Below are 18,597 nucleotides of genomic sequence, written 5' to 3'. Positions count from 1 at the left end.
AGAAATAAATGATTTTGGTGACAGCCCAAAAAAAAAAAAAAAGTCTTTATTTTTTCTCTCCAGAGAATAAAGGTCTGTCAATTCTGTCAATTTTCATGTCTTCCATGACTTCAAAAGTTACTCTCATAGTGGATGCAAACCAGACACTGTAATTCTCTCCTCCGCTCTAGACTTTTGCCTCTCTTTGTCCTGGGCTTTCTACCGTTGCCTTTCATTAACGCTTATAAAAAATCATCATTTATATGAATGTTAGGATCTAGCTTTGAATCTTCATTTTTCTGTTTGCTTTCTATACTCACATCCATTCCCTACCTTTAGGGTTTTTTTTCCTTCTGAATTTCATTGGTTCAAATAATATTTCAGCAAAATCTCTTACCTCCCTCAGACTTGGTATTTTTTCTAACGGAGCAGTAGTTCCTGGTATTTTTTAAGAGAAAGGTGTGGGAGTAAATAAGGGGTTCATTTGTTCTTGCCTTTATTTTGCTGCAGTTTCCTTGACAGAAGTTGCTGGTTCTCCATAGACAAATAGCATGTAGTTCTAATCTGCAAGCTGCCCACTTACAGAAAATATAACAGAAAATAACAAAATAAGCATGCAAATCTCATCTTTCGCTCTGTGTCTGTTTTGTTCATTGTTTTGTGAGTTTATATTATTTAATCTTCCATCAAAAGGCAGCATTCAGTTGACAAAAACTAAATCCTTATTAGTTCCTTTTTTATGGTATTGCTGGCTGTTTTTTTTTTCCATCCTTCTCCTTTGATTTGGTGTTCAAGCTTTGTCTTACTTTTATAAACATTGATTTTGCAAATTAAGAATTTCAGACTCCAATTAACTATAATTCTATTTATCATGGAATTTTTCTTCTCCTGTTTGGAATGAAGTAATCAATATCTCTGATTCTGTGGATGTGCTTAGTATATATATTGGATGTGTAAAGTGCAAACATACTGTATTCCAAGGAGAACTTTACTGAGTTGGAACTGGCAAAATTTGGCCCAGAATATTACTAAGGTAGTTGCAGACAGCCTGTTTCATCTGCAGATTTCTGTGTGGCGCTAAGATGGTCTTTTTCTTATGAAAATGATGAACCGAACTTATGGGTAAATTAACTTCTTATAGCCAACAATAAAATGAACCAAATCTCCAGGCTTTCTAAGAAGTACTTTAAATTAAAAATGAAATTGCTTTCCCTGTTACATTGTTCCAGACCACTTCACCATTCTTTTTAGCACTACTGCTGCTCAGACATTTGAACACTAAGAACAGCTCTTGCAGGTTTCTGCTGTGGAGGATAAGGTATCTTAATTCTTCATGATATTGAAACACTTTTTACTATTCACTGCACGTGCACCACTACTTTTTCCACGAGTACCTCAAAGGAAATAGAGATTTTTAAAACACTTACAGTTAGGAATGATGTATTATTTGTAAAGAATGTATGGGAAAATTTTCCACTTTTGAACCACAGCCTTGAAATATGCAGCTTTCCTAAAGGTAGCTTTATCATCTTCTTATGACTTTTGTTTCTTACTAAAAATGATGTTACAGAAACTTTAGCAATAGATCTTCATGCTACTCATCACAAAATCTGAATATATTTCAGGGCATTTTGACAGTTTCGCACATTACACCAGTACTTAAGAAGCTTCACTGCTGTCGGTAAAGTATAGAACTAATTGATTCTCCTGCTCACGTCCAGGGCATTGCATGGTCTTGCCCTGCCTTACCTGGATACCTTCAGTTCTTCACATGCTAGGCACCTCCCGCATTTTAGTTTTCCTAATGTCTCATCTGTTTTGAGTGTGTGCACATAAGTCCTGTTTTTTCAGGTCATTTTGTTATGCTCATGAGTCACTTAATGAATTTCTTCTCATTTCATGTGATGGCTGCAACTGCATTTACTAAAAACTGAGTTCTACTGAAAACATATTATCAGTCTTGCTTATAGCTGTCTGCATAATGGTTGTGGGTTTTGTTTTTTTTTTTTTCGTGTTTTTTTTGCAGCTCTGTGAGATGCATGTATGATAAAATGTTGTATAATCAAGTGAATCTCTCTCTTCAAAGGATTGATGGGGAGATACAGCAGGATTTTGTTGTGCCATAAATGAGATTCTGGATTTAATTTGTAGTCTTTTACAGCCTGAATCTACTGTGTTTGCAGCTGATGTGTGCAGTCAGGCTGTCCTACAGTCTTTTCATTCATGTGGCTGAAAGTCTATGCAAAAATCGGATACATTTAGCTGTGGCATGGTCCTCTGAGGAACTCCAAGGCAAAATTATGGGAAAAAAAAATGAGGACAGAAGGAGCAAAAGCAAAACAACATTTTACAGGTTGATTTATCAAGAAAGATTAGCTGTTAAGGTAAAATCAAAAGAGCCTAGCTGTTTGAATGAACCTCTGCAATATAGCTTGCTCTTTAAAATTCTAAGAATAGACTCCCTTTTTTTGAACTTGTATCTTCTCAGAGAATGCTGATATCTAGATACAGGGGGAAAAAAATCTAGTCTGTTCTTCAAGTTTCATTTGAATAAATAGGAGTAACAGCCTTTTTGTCAAACAAAATATAACTTGTCTATCCTTAAAGTGATTCTGTCAGATTTGTCTCTTGAGTCTCAATTAAGCTCTGTAAAATAAATGCACACTTCTAACTTGTCTTCTAGAAAGACAAAAAGATAGCATTGCAATACAGTTCAGCCTTTCTCCTGCCTTTTTCCTACTCTTATTCCTACACTTATTTTTGGATCAGACGCATCTCCTTTTCACATTCTGTATTCCTCAGCTTTATTTCTTCCCCTTTCCAGACCAAACAGTATTATTCAATGACTGTATGACAATCGATCCCCGTAAATGTGACTAGCAGTTCTTGCACGCAGCAGTTCTTCCCACTGTCTTGCAAATTACAAACTAGAGAGAACTTCTGCATAGGTAATGCAGCATATACATTTCAGAAAGCACCCCCTTTCTTTAGAGAGCCATAAATCTACATTAGAGTATCTGCAGCCATCACCCCAGTTTATAACTCTAGTTTCAGACTACAAAATGATAAACTTTTAAGCACGCTTGCCATAGAATTTGAGATGCCATTTAATATCACTGTTTCCTTGAAATTTTATCTAAAATAAAAGAATTATTTAAGATGAAACTATGTAGTATTTTGTCACTGAGAGATGGCTCAGCAGTGCGATGTGCAGCTGTATCTGCAGTGCACCTCGTTACACAGCTCAGGAATATACATAGCATGTAAGCAGATGAGTCTTCAAAAATCCCAGTCCCAAACCAGTTGAATACTCTGTTATAGCAAGCAGCCTTCTGTAGAAAACATTACTTTATCTGCTGCTTCTAACAGCTCTTTCGGAAAGGCTTGTCACATGGCTAATATACTGCCTTTTCTCCCCCACCTTGAGAGTTTCTGATAGCAGCAATTGCTGAGAAACTTCAGATGGGTGCAGTAGTTATTTGTAGCTTGACTGCTGCCTAATCACGAGGCTGCTAATTTAAAACTATCTTGTCTTTTTGCTGTAGTACTTTTCTGCAGTGACTTGCAGTGCCGTCTCTACATCTGATAAAGTTTGTATCTCAGATACTAGGAGCTCCTATGTACATGTCCCGTGTAGCAGCACACCATGTACTAATTCCTGCCACAGATGTGGCTCTCCAGAGGCTTTTTTTTTCATTCTCTGAAGTTTAAAAGGAGTAGCTGCTTTCATGAAAAGTTTTTCTTATTCATGTTCAAATGTGTACCACTGAATGCATTGAAGTAATACTTAAGTTTGTAGATGTGTGCATCTCAGAATGTTTCTGACCTACTTTCTTTGTCCGTAGAAGTCTCCTATAAGTTGTCCATAGCTATGTTTAGAGCAAGTTGGGCACACATCAGATGTGAATGTTTTGCAGTAAGAATTATTCCCCCAATCACAGGTCTGCACTGGGTCTGGTCTGCTGAGTGATCTGGGGCTGTCCTGGCCAAGGAAACAGGTCGCCCCTGGCTTGTCTTGGGAGCCCAGCTCTGCGGCCATCCCAGCACTGGGCAGTACAAGCGCTGGGGGCAGCTGTTGTCATCTCCTGCCTAGGAGCTCCTGCAGAGTTCTCTTTACTTCTGGTTTGCAGAGAAGTGTATCCTGTGGTTTGTAGAGTCAGGAGGGTTGAGTACTCATGGCTACAATTACTTGGCTTAGGTGTCAGTTTCTGAAAATCACAAGACAGACTGTTCAGTTATAGTTAGAGCTGGCCTGACAGCCAACGCTTCCTGCTCTGGCAATTCTGATCATCTTAAATTAAGCAATTGAGCAGATCAGAATATGTCTAACAAATTTTTCACAGTAGCTACACATTGATTCCTCCTTCCTGGAATCTAAGCAAATTTCTCCTGGAGTCTAGGTTTTATTCTTATGTGACCTTGAATAGAGCAAGTTTAAATTTGATTGGTATTTGCTTCAAGAAGACCTATGATTTGGTTACTTACCTCTATTTAGCTGATAACATTCCAATTTGAAAACGGCTTGTCTCTAAATATGACAGATGTGTTGTAGTTTATATAAGGTACAAATCTGGAGCTGGTGCATTTCTCCTGCATGAAAGTTATGCTCACAGCAGTACCTGCACTGTTGCAGCTATTTTTAGAAGCAGTCCCGCTGGGTATGTCTGTGCCCTCAGTGTAATGTAGAAAGCAGCAGTACTGAAAAGGTGTTCCATTATTTAGAAGGCAAATGCTAAGATTCATTGTTCCTTCTGTATCTATTATGCAAACTACAGACACAACATATTGTGCTAAATTAAAGAGTAACGGAACTGAAATAGACATAGTATTGCTGAGGTTATTCTGCTGTCAGCTCTGCATTAACAAGTTCTCCCTACCACCCCAGAAAGGGGCATCCCTTTCCCCCAGTCTTTTCTTAGAGTTTTAATTCAACGTTGTTTTTTTTAATTTTAATTCTTGTTGCTCTTGTTTTTCTTTCATGAAAGACCCACGAGTGTGAAAACTGCTTTATAAATTCCATCCCATTTATAAATAAAGGAATTGCCCCAGGATAGGAATGCTCTGAGACAAGTACTCATTTCTCGCCATTGAGGTGCTAGGTCTGGCAAGAGGCTTGGTGGCTGAACTCCCAACTTTAATCCTCATGTTTGTGCTTTAGAAAGCGGTTTTATTTACTGAAATATTTTGTGTTTTCTTAAAACTTATAAAAGCTCTCAAATATTTTTGTGCTTGCACTGATTTAAGGTACTGTCTTGTTCTGTGCTGTATTGCCCTTATTTTTTATAATACTCATTTTTGCTTGTATTGTGGAAGTGATCATTGCTGTAAATTCTGTGGCAATTAATCCTTTTAACAGGTTATTTATTAAAGATGTTTGAAGCACTGCTGTACAAAGTGCATTCCTCATTATCTAAAAGAATGCAGTAAACTTATTCCTCTGTGACAAGTTCAGAAGCTGTCTGTCTGCTGGTGTGGCTTTTCTGGAGTTCTGCGTAACTCCTTTCTAATTCCTGAGCACCAGTGATCTTTGAATTGCATTCAGGTATCCAGTCAGCAGTTGCAAGCAATGACAGCCTGTGGACAACTGCAGTGTAAAAGTAGAAAATGGCAAGTTCTACCTCCCTTCTTAGTGCTCTGTTTATACATGCAGAGATCATCTCTCTGCATAGAGGGCCAGTGCTTCCTAAGTATGTGGCTTTGTGCTCCCATGCTTTTGTGATTAAATGCATAGCTTCTATAAAACCTTTGCATGAACAACATGTGTTCTCTTATTGGGTGTCTGTTTTTCAAAGCACAGAGTGGAATAGCTTCAAGCAGGAGTGATGAAAATAAGTGTGAAGTTGCAGTGGAAAGTGTGCTTGTTGGGTTTTAATTGGTATCTCCATGTTCCCTTTCTAGGTCTGATGTAGTTGTTCTCTGCTTTTCAATTGCTAATCCTAATTCCCTGAATCATGTGAAAACGATGTGGTATCAAGAAATCAAGCACTTCTGTCCTCGTACACCTGTCATTCTGGTGGGCTGCCAACTAGATCTCCGCTATGCAGATCTTGAGGCTGTTAACAGAGCCAGACGGCCCTTGGCAAGGTAAAGTTTAAACAAGAATAGGAATTTAAAATGTAAATCAAATATAATAACTTCCAAAGAGAAAAAGCAGAGCATGACATTTCCCTCCTCCCTTTTCTTTTTTTTTTTTTTGGTAAAATTATAATTCGTAATTCTGTTGTTTTGGCTCATTACTTCTTTAACACACACAGTTATTGTATGTTTCCAACAATATTTTTGCTCATTGGATATCAAAACTTGCATGAGTGCCTGGACACTGGCATAATGTAGATAATAATGATTACTGGGGGCTTTCATGTATCTTTCTCATCCAAACATGTGTCATGTCCTACCCTGTCTTTCCTGTCAAGTACTGTTTTAAACAGATAGGTTCTATTCATGTACCTTAATTTTCAATGGGTTTTTCTTTTCTAAACATAATCCTAGATCATGCCAGAAAATAAGTGTTCCAAATTAAACTGGAGATTGAGAGAGTTAGGAGTTCCTGTAGAGAAGCTTTGCTTTTCCCAGATTCAAAAGAAAAACAACAACATTCACATCTTGCTTCTAGTTTCTCCACTTTATGAGAATTCGAATGATACCAGATTCATGAATAGTGTCTGTGAAAATATAGTTAAAGCATCTACTGTGACCTGTTACCATAAGAAGGCTGAATTAATATTACTTGGGCTCTTATACAATTTTACCTTACATTCAAATTCTTGTCTTACAATAGGGTTTTCTTAGGTTTGTTTTTTAAAAAGATGACCTTTGTTGTGGGTGAGCTGGGTTTTCTTTTGGACTTTTTAAAAGGAAATATCTTTCAAAACTCAAAACTATTCTAATCTTCGTTTATGATTTCACTATTAATGAAGTTTAAATTAGGACTCTGCATGTCTAGCACAGACGTTACCACCTGAACTGAATATTAGGTGGCAACAACAGTGAACTGTTGTCTGGAACATTTTAAATCTGTGCCAGGTTGTGTCTCTCCAATATGATGTGCGGTGTTGAGGTCATATCTTCTGGATATTTTTGTTGGGAAACTGGATCCCAGCCCGGATTTTTGCTGATTTGCTGTATCATGTACTAAAGCTGCTCTGGAAATTTATGAGATCCTACAGAATGCTTCTGAACCCAAACTGGGGCCTATCCCTTCATGTCTTTATTCTGTTGCAATTTTGTCATGGGCTACTATGATTTTCTTAAAAAAGCATAAGCCTAAGAAATATTTCTCTTTTTGTATTTAGCTGTATTTGAGGCATTTCTCTGTCATTTTCTCTGTCTGACTGTTTCCCATTGAGCTTGAAGGATGAATACAAAGAAAGATGCTGGTTGAACAGCTGAGTAGAAGAGGATTTGAGGAGGCTTTTATTTAAACAGTGAGAGTTCTAAAGCATCCTTTCAGCTCTTCCTACTGTAAATTTCTCATCAATAGAGAGAACTTGCTCCATTTTGTGAAAATGATTTTGTATATATTTTTAGTAGCATAATTACTTATAAAGACATCACCGAACTTGAGCAGGATTACATGTGTTATTCTAAAACTTTCTGGTATACTCTGGTATAGTGGTTGTAGATTTCCAAAGGGTTTTGTGCTTTTATTTTTATGCTATATATTTGTTTGAATTATATTTGTCTCACAATTGGTGCTGTGACATTTTGTAAAAATCTGTGCTTTCTGGAATAACTCTGTAGTGATCATAGTGTGAGGAGATCTGTTTTTGTTTAACCCTAGGCCGATAAAAAGAGGAGACATTTTGCCACCTGAAAAAGGCAGAGAGGTTGCCAAGGAGCTTGGGATACCGTATTATGAAACCAGTGTGTTTGACCAATTTGGAATTAAAGATGTGTTTGACAATGCAATTAGAGCTGCCCTGATCTCCAGAAGACATCTGCAGTTCTGGAAATCTCATTTGAAGAAGGTCCAAAAACCTTTGCTTCAGGCTCCATTCCTACCTCCAAAAGCCCCTCCTCCAGTTATCAAAATTCCTGAATGTCCTGTACCGAGCGTGAACGAAGCTGGCTATTTACTGGACAGCCCTCTGTGTGCAGATGTGATGTTTGTTCTCCAGGAGCAGGACTGCATCTTTGCTCACAAAATTTACCTAGCTACCTCCTCTTCAAAGTTTTATGACCTTTTCTTAATGGAATGTGAGGAAAGTTCAGACTTGGATGAAACACAGTGCAATAAAGAAAATACAAGTAAAGATGTTCTGACAAGTCACCTTGAGACAAATTATGACAGTGATGAGATATCCTTGAAATCTGTTGATGTTAAAATTCCTGCACCAGAAAGTACTGATTCTTTGAACATGCTCAAACCCGAACTTGGTGAAACAATTTCTGCAGCAAGATCCCTGTCATCCTGGGGTAAGGGGTTTGTTAGTGTGCATAAGGAAATGCAAGTGAATCCTGTCTCAAATAGGATGTGTCCTGTAACTGTGGTAAAAATGGATTCCTCTGTGCAGGCTGGACCTTTTAAAACTGTTCTGCAGTTTTTATACACAGGGCAACTGGATGAAAATGAAAAAGATCTCACAAGACTGGCTCAGATTGCTGAGATCTTGGAAGTATTTGATTTGCGAATGATGGTGGAGAATATTATGAATAAAGAAGCCTTCATGAATCAAGAGATTACTAAAGCATTTCATGTCAGAAAAGCTAATCGGATAAAAGAGTGCCTTTGCAAAGGGACGTTCTCTGGTGAGTAAATACACACTTTAACAGGCAAAGTATTAATTCTCTTACTCATGTTACTGTCTCTTCACGTACTTCAAAAGCTTATGTTGTTCTGAGAGGAGAACAAAGTTAGTGTTACTCATGACCAGCTTTGTCAGCTTGGGATTCTGCAGTTTAACTTCTTCAGATCTATACAGAAGCTTTTAAATAAGTGGCTGAATTTTCCCAAGTGTTGAACAGCCAGCATCTCCCTTTTAAGTGAGGCTTTAAGGTATTATTTTTACTTAACTGTGTAAAACCCCAGGGTTATCTTGGAGGAGAGAGAGAAGTTCTTGCTTAACAACATGTAATTGATACATGCATTCTTGAGGCACTTTCACTTTAAACACAGACTTGCAGCATGCCTGTTTCTTTGTCTCTATGGCAGATGTGACATTTAAATTGGATGATGGAACCATAAATGCCCACAAGCCACTACTGATCTGTAGCTGTGAATGGATGTCTGCAATGTTTGGAGGATCATTTATCGAAAGCTTGAACAGTGAGGTATTTGTTCACTCTTTAATAGAGTTTGATGGATACTGGGCAATGGAAGCATCATTCTGTAGCTACTTGAATGGTTATAGTAATCCCTGGGAAGATTCTTTGTTTTTTCCATGAAGATAAGGGATACTTTTCTTTTTAAGGCATTAAATTACAATGCCTAGGAGGATGACATATTTTCTGCCAGGCATGAGACTTCTTCAAAATATGCTTAAAACCTCAAATCCTATTTAAAATACTTAATATTGAAAAAAAATATATATGAATGTCTAATTTCTTTTAAATAAGTTTTAAAGATGTGTGGATATGTATTTATTCAAGTAAAAACATTGTGAAGAATACTTGGAGAGACATTGATATTAAAGGAAAAAATATTTTAAAATATAGAGTATTAAACTAGAAATTAGAGCTGGCTTCACAGTACTTTGGCAGAAAGCAAAACTAATTCTCTACTGTGTTGTCTTTCTCTTGAGTAAAACAGCTATTGAGTGTAAAAGATCTCAAAGTTTTGAATTAAGATTTTTTACTAGAAACTGTATATTTTCAGATGTATTCATGGTCTATTTTTTGAGTTTTAAACACTCTGCTAGCATTTTTTTCCATGTGTCTTACTGTACCTAGATTTGATCTGGGGTTTCATTGGTTCTTGTTTTAATTTTCTTGGTCCATTCTATCATGAAACTCTTACTAAGAGTTCAGGTATTTTGTATTTAATATTCTAGAAGGTTGTGTTCTACTTAGATTTTTCTTGTTTTTTCTAATACAGCTGTAAACAATTCCTTGCCTGGAGGCATGCTGTACAAGTAGTTCATTTTAAAAGAAAACAAAGCAACATAGTTTGATTGTAGTAAGCAACATTTGGCAATGAAGAATACATATTTATTTTCTACCACCTATTTTTAATGATAAACTTAAGTTTTAGCTCATCTTTCGCATGTAAAATATTTAGCTTCCGCTCTGTAGAGTTTAAAGTGTTCTGTAATTAATTTGGAAGTTTTTAAGTACATCTAGATAGGAATTTAATTTTCTTCTCCAACTGGTTTACAAAAACAAAATTACCTACTTTTTACTTATTGCTTTTACTTGAGGCAAAACATTCAATGAATTCATTCACTGAATTTACTGTTCTCTGCATTAACAAAATATGTTAATAATGAATGAGTTTTACAATTAGCTCTTACTTCGAGAGCTGAACATTTCCCAGAGCATCTGATACGCATAAGAGTATGCTTTAGCTATAACTAATCTGAGTTTGAATCCCACCCATCCAGCTGACTGAAAAATTTCCAAGCCCCCAAAGTTAACTGCTAGCTACCTGACAGTGATTAATTCAGTTTTAGCAGGAATTACGTACTGACTGTTTTCAAGCGGCCAGATTAAGTTTTGTTTAGTTCCTCGCCATATTTTTATTATTATTTTCTACTCTGCCATTCTATTTTTTTACTAAAAGATTTTCAGAATACCACTGTGCATTCTTCAGTGCCAGCATCTTATTGAGTCGTGCAGATGTAAATTACAAACTGCTGATTAAAGAGATCAGCTAGCTTGGGCTAGCACAACAACTAGCACAACCTTGAGACCCACAAGAATCAGTTTTACTGTAGGAGAAAGACCACGTATGCGAACTGCAGTTGAGATGCTACAGTGATAGGTTACAGTGAAATTTTCTAATTCTCCTTCCTCTTCTTTTAAGGCAGTTCCATGGTGACAAGGATTTAGAGTTGTGCTGGTGAAAAATTAAATAGCATTTGTCTCAGTGTAGGGAGTTTCATGGCACAGTAGTTACGCTGATGTACGTGTGTGGCAGAAAAGTTTTGCATTTTCTTTGCTTTGTTTCTTCAGTTCTCAGTCCTTTTCCAATTGTCATTTATTTGGATAATTTGGCTATTTTGAAACAAACTGAGAAGGTTTGCGGTTTTTTTGTTGGTTGTGGGGGTTTTTTTGTTTGTTTCTTTTGGTTGTTTTTTTTTTGTGTGTGTGCGTGTATTTTTCTGATTTGGCAATTGTGCCTTTTTTTGCTGGTTGGTTGATTGCTTGCTTTCTTATCCTTTGGTTTCTGTTCTTCTCAGATTTCCCAGAATATCCCTTGCTAGTAACAGATAGATTGTATTCCTTAAGAAATCTACAGAGTGAGTTTTGGCATGGGAAGTGCTCAGCTTCTAACAAAGCCATCCATTTGCAGGCTAGAAAGCATTGTGCAGATTCACTGTTTGACGTGGAGCCAATTCCAGTAAATTGGTAGAATTGTCTGTATTTAAACTGACAAAAGGTCTGACTCTGGAGGTTAACTTGCCTGTTGGCAGCTTACTGAACTTTAATGGCAAATTCCTTTTTTGAAAAATATTTTATTTATATTTCTAAGATGACTTGAGAAAAAGGGACAGTCCAGCAAAGTGGCAAAAGTGATATGACCCTTATATAAAAAATCCTCAATTACTGGAGTTTTTGAGGGTTTTTTTATATGTCTTTTCCAGGTAGTTCTGCCCAACATAAACAAGACTTCCATGCAAGCTGTTTTAGATTACTTGTACACCAAGCAATTATCCTCCACTCAAGAACTGGACATACTTGAGTTAATCGCATTGGCAAATAGGTTTTGCCTTCCTCACCTGGTTGCTCTAGCAGGTAAGGGCTTGTGACCATGTCCAATGCAGTGTCTTCTGCAACAGCTTAAACCTGGTGTAGGGATCCTGCTTTGGCAGGGGGGTTGGACTCGATGATCTCTGGAGGTCCCTTCCAACCCCTACGATTCTGTGATTCTGTGTCTTAATGATTTTGGAATGCACAGGATTTTTTCACATCAAAGAAGATATTCTTTTTCCATGAAAGGAAAATTATAGTACAACTTCATGTTTTCTCTTATGAAAATGTACTTGTCTTCCTCTTGCCTTTTTTAGTTTTGTGCAAAACCAGCTCACTGAAGCATTTTGTGCTTTAAAAATGGGAAGAGTAAACCTTCTCCTTAGCCTTGATGCAATGTCTATGGTTTATAGTATCCATTCTGTAGTTAATAATTTACCTGAAAATAGGATGAACCCTGAACTTTTTGTTTTGTAATAGATGAAGTGATCCATTATAAATTTCTGTTCAAAGAGGGTAACTGTATCAATTTAAAAATTATCAAAATGTTCATGAGTTTTTTAGAAATACTATATCTCTTTTCACTGCCCAGGTGGGAGAGTTGGATATTTTGGTATACATATGAGTATTCAACCTTCATTTCACTATGAAAAAATGACAGAATAGGTTACTATTCTGGTTTTAAAATTAAGTCCATTCATATCCCAGACCTCTGGGATATATTTTTCTTTGTGTGTAACTTGACATTATTATGAAGACATGGCCAAGGCCAAAACTGCCAGAGATGCTTGAAGCAAGGGGTACATGGGTTAACAGGAAAAAAAAAATTCTAACTACATACCAAATCCTATCTCTCTTGCAGTTGTGCATCAGGAATGCATATCTTGTCTACGTTGGTTGTAACAGAACAAGTCTTTATTGCCTGATAATTCTTATAAGTAGTTGAAGCATAAGCATGTATTTACTATTAAGAATATTTTGTTCTATTTAATTCTTGTTGAAATAATTTTGAGCCCAAAGGCTTTTGCCAGCAGCTTAATCCAGAAGACCCAAATCAGCTCATGTCCCAGTGAACATTCCAGCCTCTAAAATGTTTATGCTTCTAGGAAAGGGTTAAGGAGAATCTCCTGAAGTAACTTTTGAAGGTGAGCTCACATTTAGATCCACAGAAGCAACTAATGTGAGAGGGCCTGAAGTGAATTTTTCTTTATTAGTGCTGTCAATATGCTGTTGCCAAAAACTTGGCTATTGTTTTTGTACTACCCAAAAAAGACAGCTGATGTATTTTTCTAATTTATATTGAAGTTTGCACCTATCCATTCTGCCAGAAGGAGACAGGTGGCTGCTGAATTTTGTACATCTATGAGTGATTAATAGTTGCAGGCTCATTTTCTGCAAGAAAGAGATAACAATTATGTGTGAAAACAGAAATGAATTATTTCAATTGAGGCAAAGAGGCAAATACTGGTATGGACTGTCCTTTACTGTAGCAATAGAGTTCATACTAGAACTTCAGCCATAACATATCAGAATTTTCAGCCATAACTGTGAAGGCCAGAATTTTACTTTGCTCAGATTTGAAATTGCTCAGGCTACCTAAGTGAGTATGACACTTATACAATACTGGAGTTAACACTGGAAGGAGGAAGAACGTGGCTTCTTGAATCTTTATTACTGCTGGATGATCTGACCTTGATATGTGACTGTTTCCCATGTGAGTAATGGGTTTTCTCCTGTAACAGAGCAGCATGCAGTACAAGAGCTGACCAAAGCCTCCATGAGTGGCATTGCAATAGATGGAGATGTACTGTCCTGTTTAGAATTGGCTCAGGTTAGTGCACACTGTTCTTTAAAGATATTCTTGCCAACTGTAGCACTTGTTTTAGTTTTTAGCTCTCTTTGTTCTGACTATTACACTTAAGAAACTCAAAGTCCTTAGTTCTGAGAGCAACTGACTACAAAACTGAGTCTTATTTTCTATTGTAAAGAACATTTTTACATTAGTTCAGAGATGAAATATCTATAAAAGTAAACTGGAGGTAGTTTTGTTTCAAATACAAGTTTTAATTTTTCTTGATTATTGAGCTTCCAAGCTCTTAATTTTCATGGCTATGTTGTAATGTAACGGAGCAGTTTAGAAATGGTAACTGGTTCTTGGGTTCCTCTCTGTTTAGTTCCAGTAGATATTTAGATCTGTAGTGTAGCAGCAAAAGTTTTTATATTTTTAAACTTAACACCTAGACTAGCTACTCAGAGCCAGTCTTCTGATAGTTCAGAGTATGTACAAATATTACTGCTTCTTGTTCAGAAATATTTCAATGTTTGCTGAGTCCCAAAAACCAAGACTGAACCCTTTTCAAGAAAAGGGCAGCTTACTTCACTTAATTTTATGAAGGGTGTTTTTTGTTTCCTTGCTTGAAGACAGAATTAGGAAGTTTAACTGCTGTTAGGATATCCTCACTGCCCTGTACATGCAACTGCAATGTGTTTATAACCTGAGGTCATAGTAGATAACGCCAAAACTGAAACACATGCAATGAAGCTTGATTTGCATTCTAGCTGTTTCTTCCTTATGACTGTAGGAAACTTTTACTAGGTGCTGCATTCAGCTTTCATTAATGCTTGAATTCTGTCAGTGAAGCTACGCTTACAGAAAGTTACTTCAGAGCAGGTTTTGTAATAACTCATAGGTACAAACATAATGGAAAAGTCAGGTCCACCATGCCTGAAGTTCAGGGGAACTAAATGCAGTTTGTGAGATGCTGTGTATACTAAACACCCTTTTATAAGCCTTTTGAGCCACCATGTGCTCCAGCAGAGAAGTATGACAAGGGCTAGAACATCTAGAGGGGAATTCAGCCTCAAAAGCTTCTCTGTGCCCTTGTGAGAGTGCTGCCAGATACAACTCACTGGGGAATCACACTAGCTTTGGTTCTTAGTTAGGACTGTAGAATGAACAATAATCTCAGGACACTGAATAAGCTTCTTGTTTTTCCTTACAGTTTCACAACGCTAACCAGCTGGCAGCTTGGTGCTTGCACTACATCTGCACCAATTACAACAGTGTTTGCTCCAAATTCCGCAAGGAGATCAAAGCTAAATCTTCAGGTATGGGCAACACTTCTCCATTTTCATGAGGCCTCTCTTTCTTTCTCTCCTTCTAGTCCATTCAACACATAGATAGCTCAGCTGTGAGACTGAATGTCAGCACAATTACATGTAGCATTTATACATTCTTTTTATCTATAAAGAAGGGTCATAGTCATTAGCCTGATTCCTAGGCAAACATGATGTTCTTTACCTATTTCAGAGGTGCTAAAAGGAACAGAGTTATTTGCAGGCATCACAATTAAAGATAGGCTCTATAAAAGTCTTGCATTTTTACACTTTGGTCATCTGAGAATTCTCAGACGTGGCTGCTTTCAAACTCTTTTCACCCTGCAAGTAATGCATATCAGGAAACTAGGGGAATTTCTGATAAGCTAGCTAACACAGCTCCTGGATAAATGATTAGTTGCATAGCTTTCTGCAAACAAGGCATCTCTGGGATTTGTGTAATTTACTGGTTGGTTTGTGCTTTGTTTCTTTTTAATCAGATAATCAAGAATATTTTGAGAGGCATCGCTGGCCACCTGTGTGGTATTTAAAAGAAGAAGATCACTACCAACGAGTTAAGAAAGAAAGAGAAAAGGAAGATTTTGCACTGAATAAACACCATTCAAGGCGGAAGTGGTGCTTCTGGAATTCCTCTACTGTAGTTGCCTGAACAGAACACGTAACTGGAAATTCATAGCCAGTGTCAGAAGTTAGTCTTATTGTTAGAAATAAAATGCAGTACGAGTTTTCAGGAAACTTTGTTCCACATCTGTGCATTTATTACTGCTAGTGTCAAAAGCACAAGCCCAGTGAAAGTGAGCCTGGAACAGCTCCTCAAAGTCATATGTATATTTTTGGCTAGTAAGAAGACAAATGTCTACCATTATTACCTTTCTTTTTATATAAAAAATAATAATAGAGCATTAATGTTTCAATCTCCAATTGGGAAATATTTTTATACTGTCTAGTGTATTTTGTTCAGATAAAATTGTGGATTATCATTTACAGACCACAAAACCATGTAGCAGCTTTGTATTAGATTTTAACTATTTTTACTATACGAGTACAGTGAAATAGACAATCCTCAGTCATCAGAAACAGCTTTTAGAGTATCTCATAAAAAGTCATCTTAGGAAAAAAAAAATCAAGATGTCTAGTATAAATGTTGGTTTTGTTATTTTTTTAAAACTAAGTACTGTGCATTTGGTAATATAATTAGATGGGTATTTCTCCTTTCTAAAGTAAGAAGTTAGAATAAGATCCAATAACTGCAAGATACAGAGTGCTTGAACTTTGCTCAGCTGAATAATAGACAATATAATTACCTGTTCAACTGCAGGCAAATGTATTTCTAATATTTGCCCTGTAAGCGCAAATAATTATGACTATGTGAGCCATGTGAAATCTAGTGATTCTAAGCATTCAGAGGTTTTAAGTGTCTAGATCAAAGAGGATATTTCTAAAACCATTTAGAAGGGCTTATTAATTTATATCTTTATAAGTATGGATCTGAATACAGAAAGCAGTTATACTGCTTGCATTTGAAGTACTGCACAGCAGTTACCTTGTTCAATGTGATCTCAACCATGCAGCCTTTCCTCATGCCGAATTCCATTTTACTTCCGTGCAAGCAAATGAAAGGGCTGCAAAAACAACTAAATTATCTAGTATTATAATCTTTTGTAAGTGAAGAATGATCTTCACACACTATCACTTTAGTTTAATCTAAATTGTTTTGTAGCTTTTTCCCTGGTAGAACTCAAAGTTAGGGTTTGAGTAGGTCATGTATTTCCTCTGGAAATATTCTCAGAAAGCTGGGGGCAAAATGAAGGCAGAAAGGAAGGAATTCCTTGAAAGCAATGTCAGAAAAAAAAAAAAAAAGCCTCCAGTGTTTTCAGATACGCTGGGTGTTTACGACTTTCTATCAACCATTGCTCTAAAGCTGCGGTGTTATGCTAGATTATATAAGAATGAAGCATTTTTAAAAGACCAAAATAAAACATATGGATTGTAGAACATACATGTGCAAACCTGCACAGTGTCTCAGGCACAATTCTGTAACTAAGTTAGGTATTGTATACTAGGTTTGTTAATATTTTTTGTGCTGGTGTCTCAGCATACCAATGTGAAAAGCTGTTTATGTTTTTATGTTCTGTATACACAGGTAAGGCAGTGCAGTCACGCCCCCGTGCTGTAGGTCAGGAAAGGCTTTGGACTGAAAGCCATATACACCTCTACCTATTTAGGTTCCAGTTGGAATAATTCTGGGCAGATGCTACTGCAGGGTGGTAGAAGCTGCCTAGCAGGGAAAGAGATGCTGCTCTACAGATTTTTACAAGGCAAGCAAGCAACAGATTCCTATCCCTATAAAAGATTCATCACCATACAGTGATAAAGAAGGGCTATAAATGATAGTTACAAACACTGTCTCCTTAATTCTTGGTCAGTGATGATGGAAATTACGGAGAAGAAAGAATGAGAAAGGATGTGTGAAGGCAAAGATGAGATAAGTATCTGTTGTCATAAAACATTAGCCATTTTGAGTAAGTATTACTACTAGGTTTTACACAACCAAAGCTACTGTATGATTGTAATCTTGCCAAACTAATGGATATATAAGTGAACCTGAGGTATATGCAATAAAATCCAGTTGTGCTAGTTATCAGCTACTGTAACCAAGTGGCTGGTTCATTTGGTTAATGCTGTCTATGGCCTTTAATCTTGGTGGTTACTTTGTGTTTTTTATTTTGCAAAAAAGTCAATAAAAATGTTTAGTTACAAATTGTCTCTCAGCTTTTTTAAGAAGCTTTCTAAATTCCTGAAAAGTCTGCCATGCTTTTTGGAGCTACTTGTAAGCATTCGGCTTCGGTATCATTCAGTGAGATTTGCTGAGCTGGTATTTGCATGACATATTCAGATTTATGGTTGGGAATGTGACAGAGTAGTTCTCTAGTGTTTGTATGTGTTAGGGATGCAGGAAGGTTGGTACTTGTCATTTACTGTTCAACAGGATAACAAAAAACCTCCTGCCACTTTTCCGTGTGGTTTCTGCTGTTTAATTACCATGATATTACCCAAGGGACATGAAACTAATTAGTCAAGACAGACATGGGGAAAAAAATTGCAGGTAAACAGCAGGAAATCCATAAGGTTTTCAGTATGGTTTAAGTTTCCTGCTTTCTCACTACTGAGGTTGTCAGCCATTGTACAGAATCCTTAATTACCTGTTAGTGGCCTCTCAGCAACTGTGTCCCCAACTACAGATATTGAGATTGATACTAGTTAGAAAGATGTTGCTTTTCTATAAGACTGTGGTAAGACACAATAAAAAGTACAGCATTTATGATTTTTCTTAAAGCTTTTAGGCAATACAAAAGACACTGAACAGTAAATGCATTCAGCACACAATGTACAATTTTTCTAAAGTGCTAATTGATAAGATTGTTAATATCAGCAATTTGATACTTCTGGAAGCAATTTTTTATCCTTCTGAATTTACTGTTAGAAAAGGTAATGATCTCAACACAAAAAGCAGTGACAAAAAATATGAAAATGCTTCTGATTAAACCAGTAGCATGTAAGGATCAAATCAGAATTGTTGCTTTTCAGGCAACACACACATATATAAATATATTTTAAAAGTATAGGTGAAAATACACACACACACACACACAC

The 18,597-nt window shown here is 36.7% G+C and overlaps 1 protein-coding gene across 10 annotated transcripts in view; it reads left to right on the top strand.

Annotated features, from left to right (window-relative positions):
- RHOBTB1 (Rho related BTB domain containing 1) overlaps positions 1 to 18,589 on the top strand; it is a 50,472-nt gene extending 31,883 nt beyond the window's left edge. For 5 of the 10 annotated variants that reach the window (XM_031589955.2, XM_090144840.1, XM_090144842.1 and 2 more), the window contains 7 exons: positions 5,878 to 6,063; positions 7,760 to 8,727; positions 9,131 to 9,249; positions 11,721 to 11,871; positions 13,569 to 13,657; positions 14,829 to 14,934; positions 15,423 to 15,678. In XM_031589955.2, coding sequence (XP_031445815.1) covers positions 5,878 to 6,063; positions 7,760 to 8,727; positions 9,131 to 9,249; positions 11,721 to 11,871; positions 13,569 to 13,657; positions 14,829 to 14,934; positions 15,423 to 15,592 — 1,789 coding nt within the window. In that variant the 3' untranslated portion in view covers positions 15,593 to 15,678. Of the gene's footprint in view, positions 1 to 5,877; positions 6,064 to 7,759; positions 8,728 to 9,130; positions 9,250 to 11,720; positions 11,872 to 12,839; positions 12,907 to 12,932; positions 12,972 to 13,568; positions 13,658 to 14,828; positions 14,935 to 15,422; positions 15,679 to 17,086 lie in introns of those variants that run through there. The other 5 variants (XM_031589956.2, XM_090144843.1, XM_090144844.1 and 2 more) reach the window with 5 other exon arrangements.
- The last annotated feature ends 8 nt before the right edge of the window (positions 18,590 to 18,597 follow it).

This window comes from Phasianus colchicus, chromosome 8 (assembly GCF_987193195.1).
Source record: "Phasianus colchicus chromosome 8, bPhaCol1.hap1.1, whole genome shotgun sequence".
Taxonomy (NCBI): domain Eukaryota; kingdom Metazoa; phylum Chordata; class Aves; order Galliformes; family Phasianidae; genus Phasianus; species Phasianus colchicus.
Note: the sequence above shows the minus strand (reverse complement) of the source record. Positions and strands in the feature narration are given on the sequence as shown.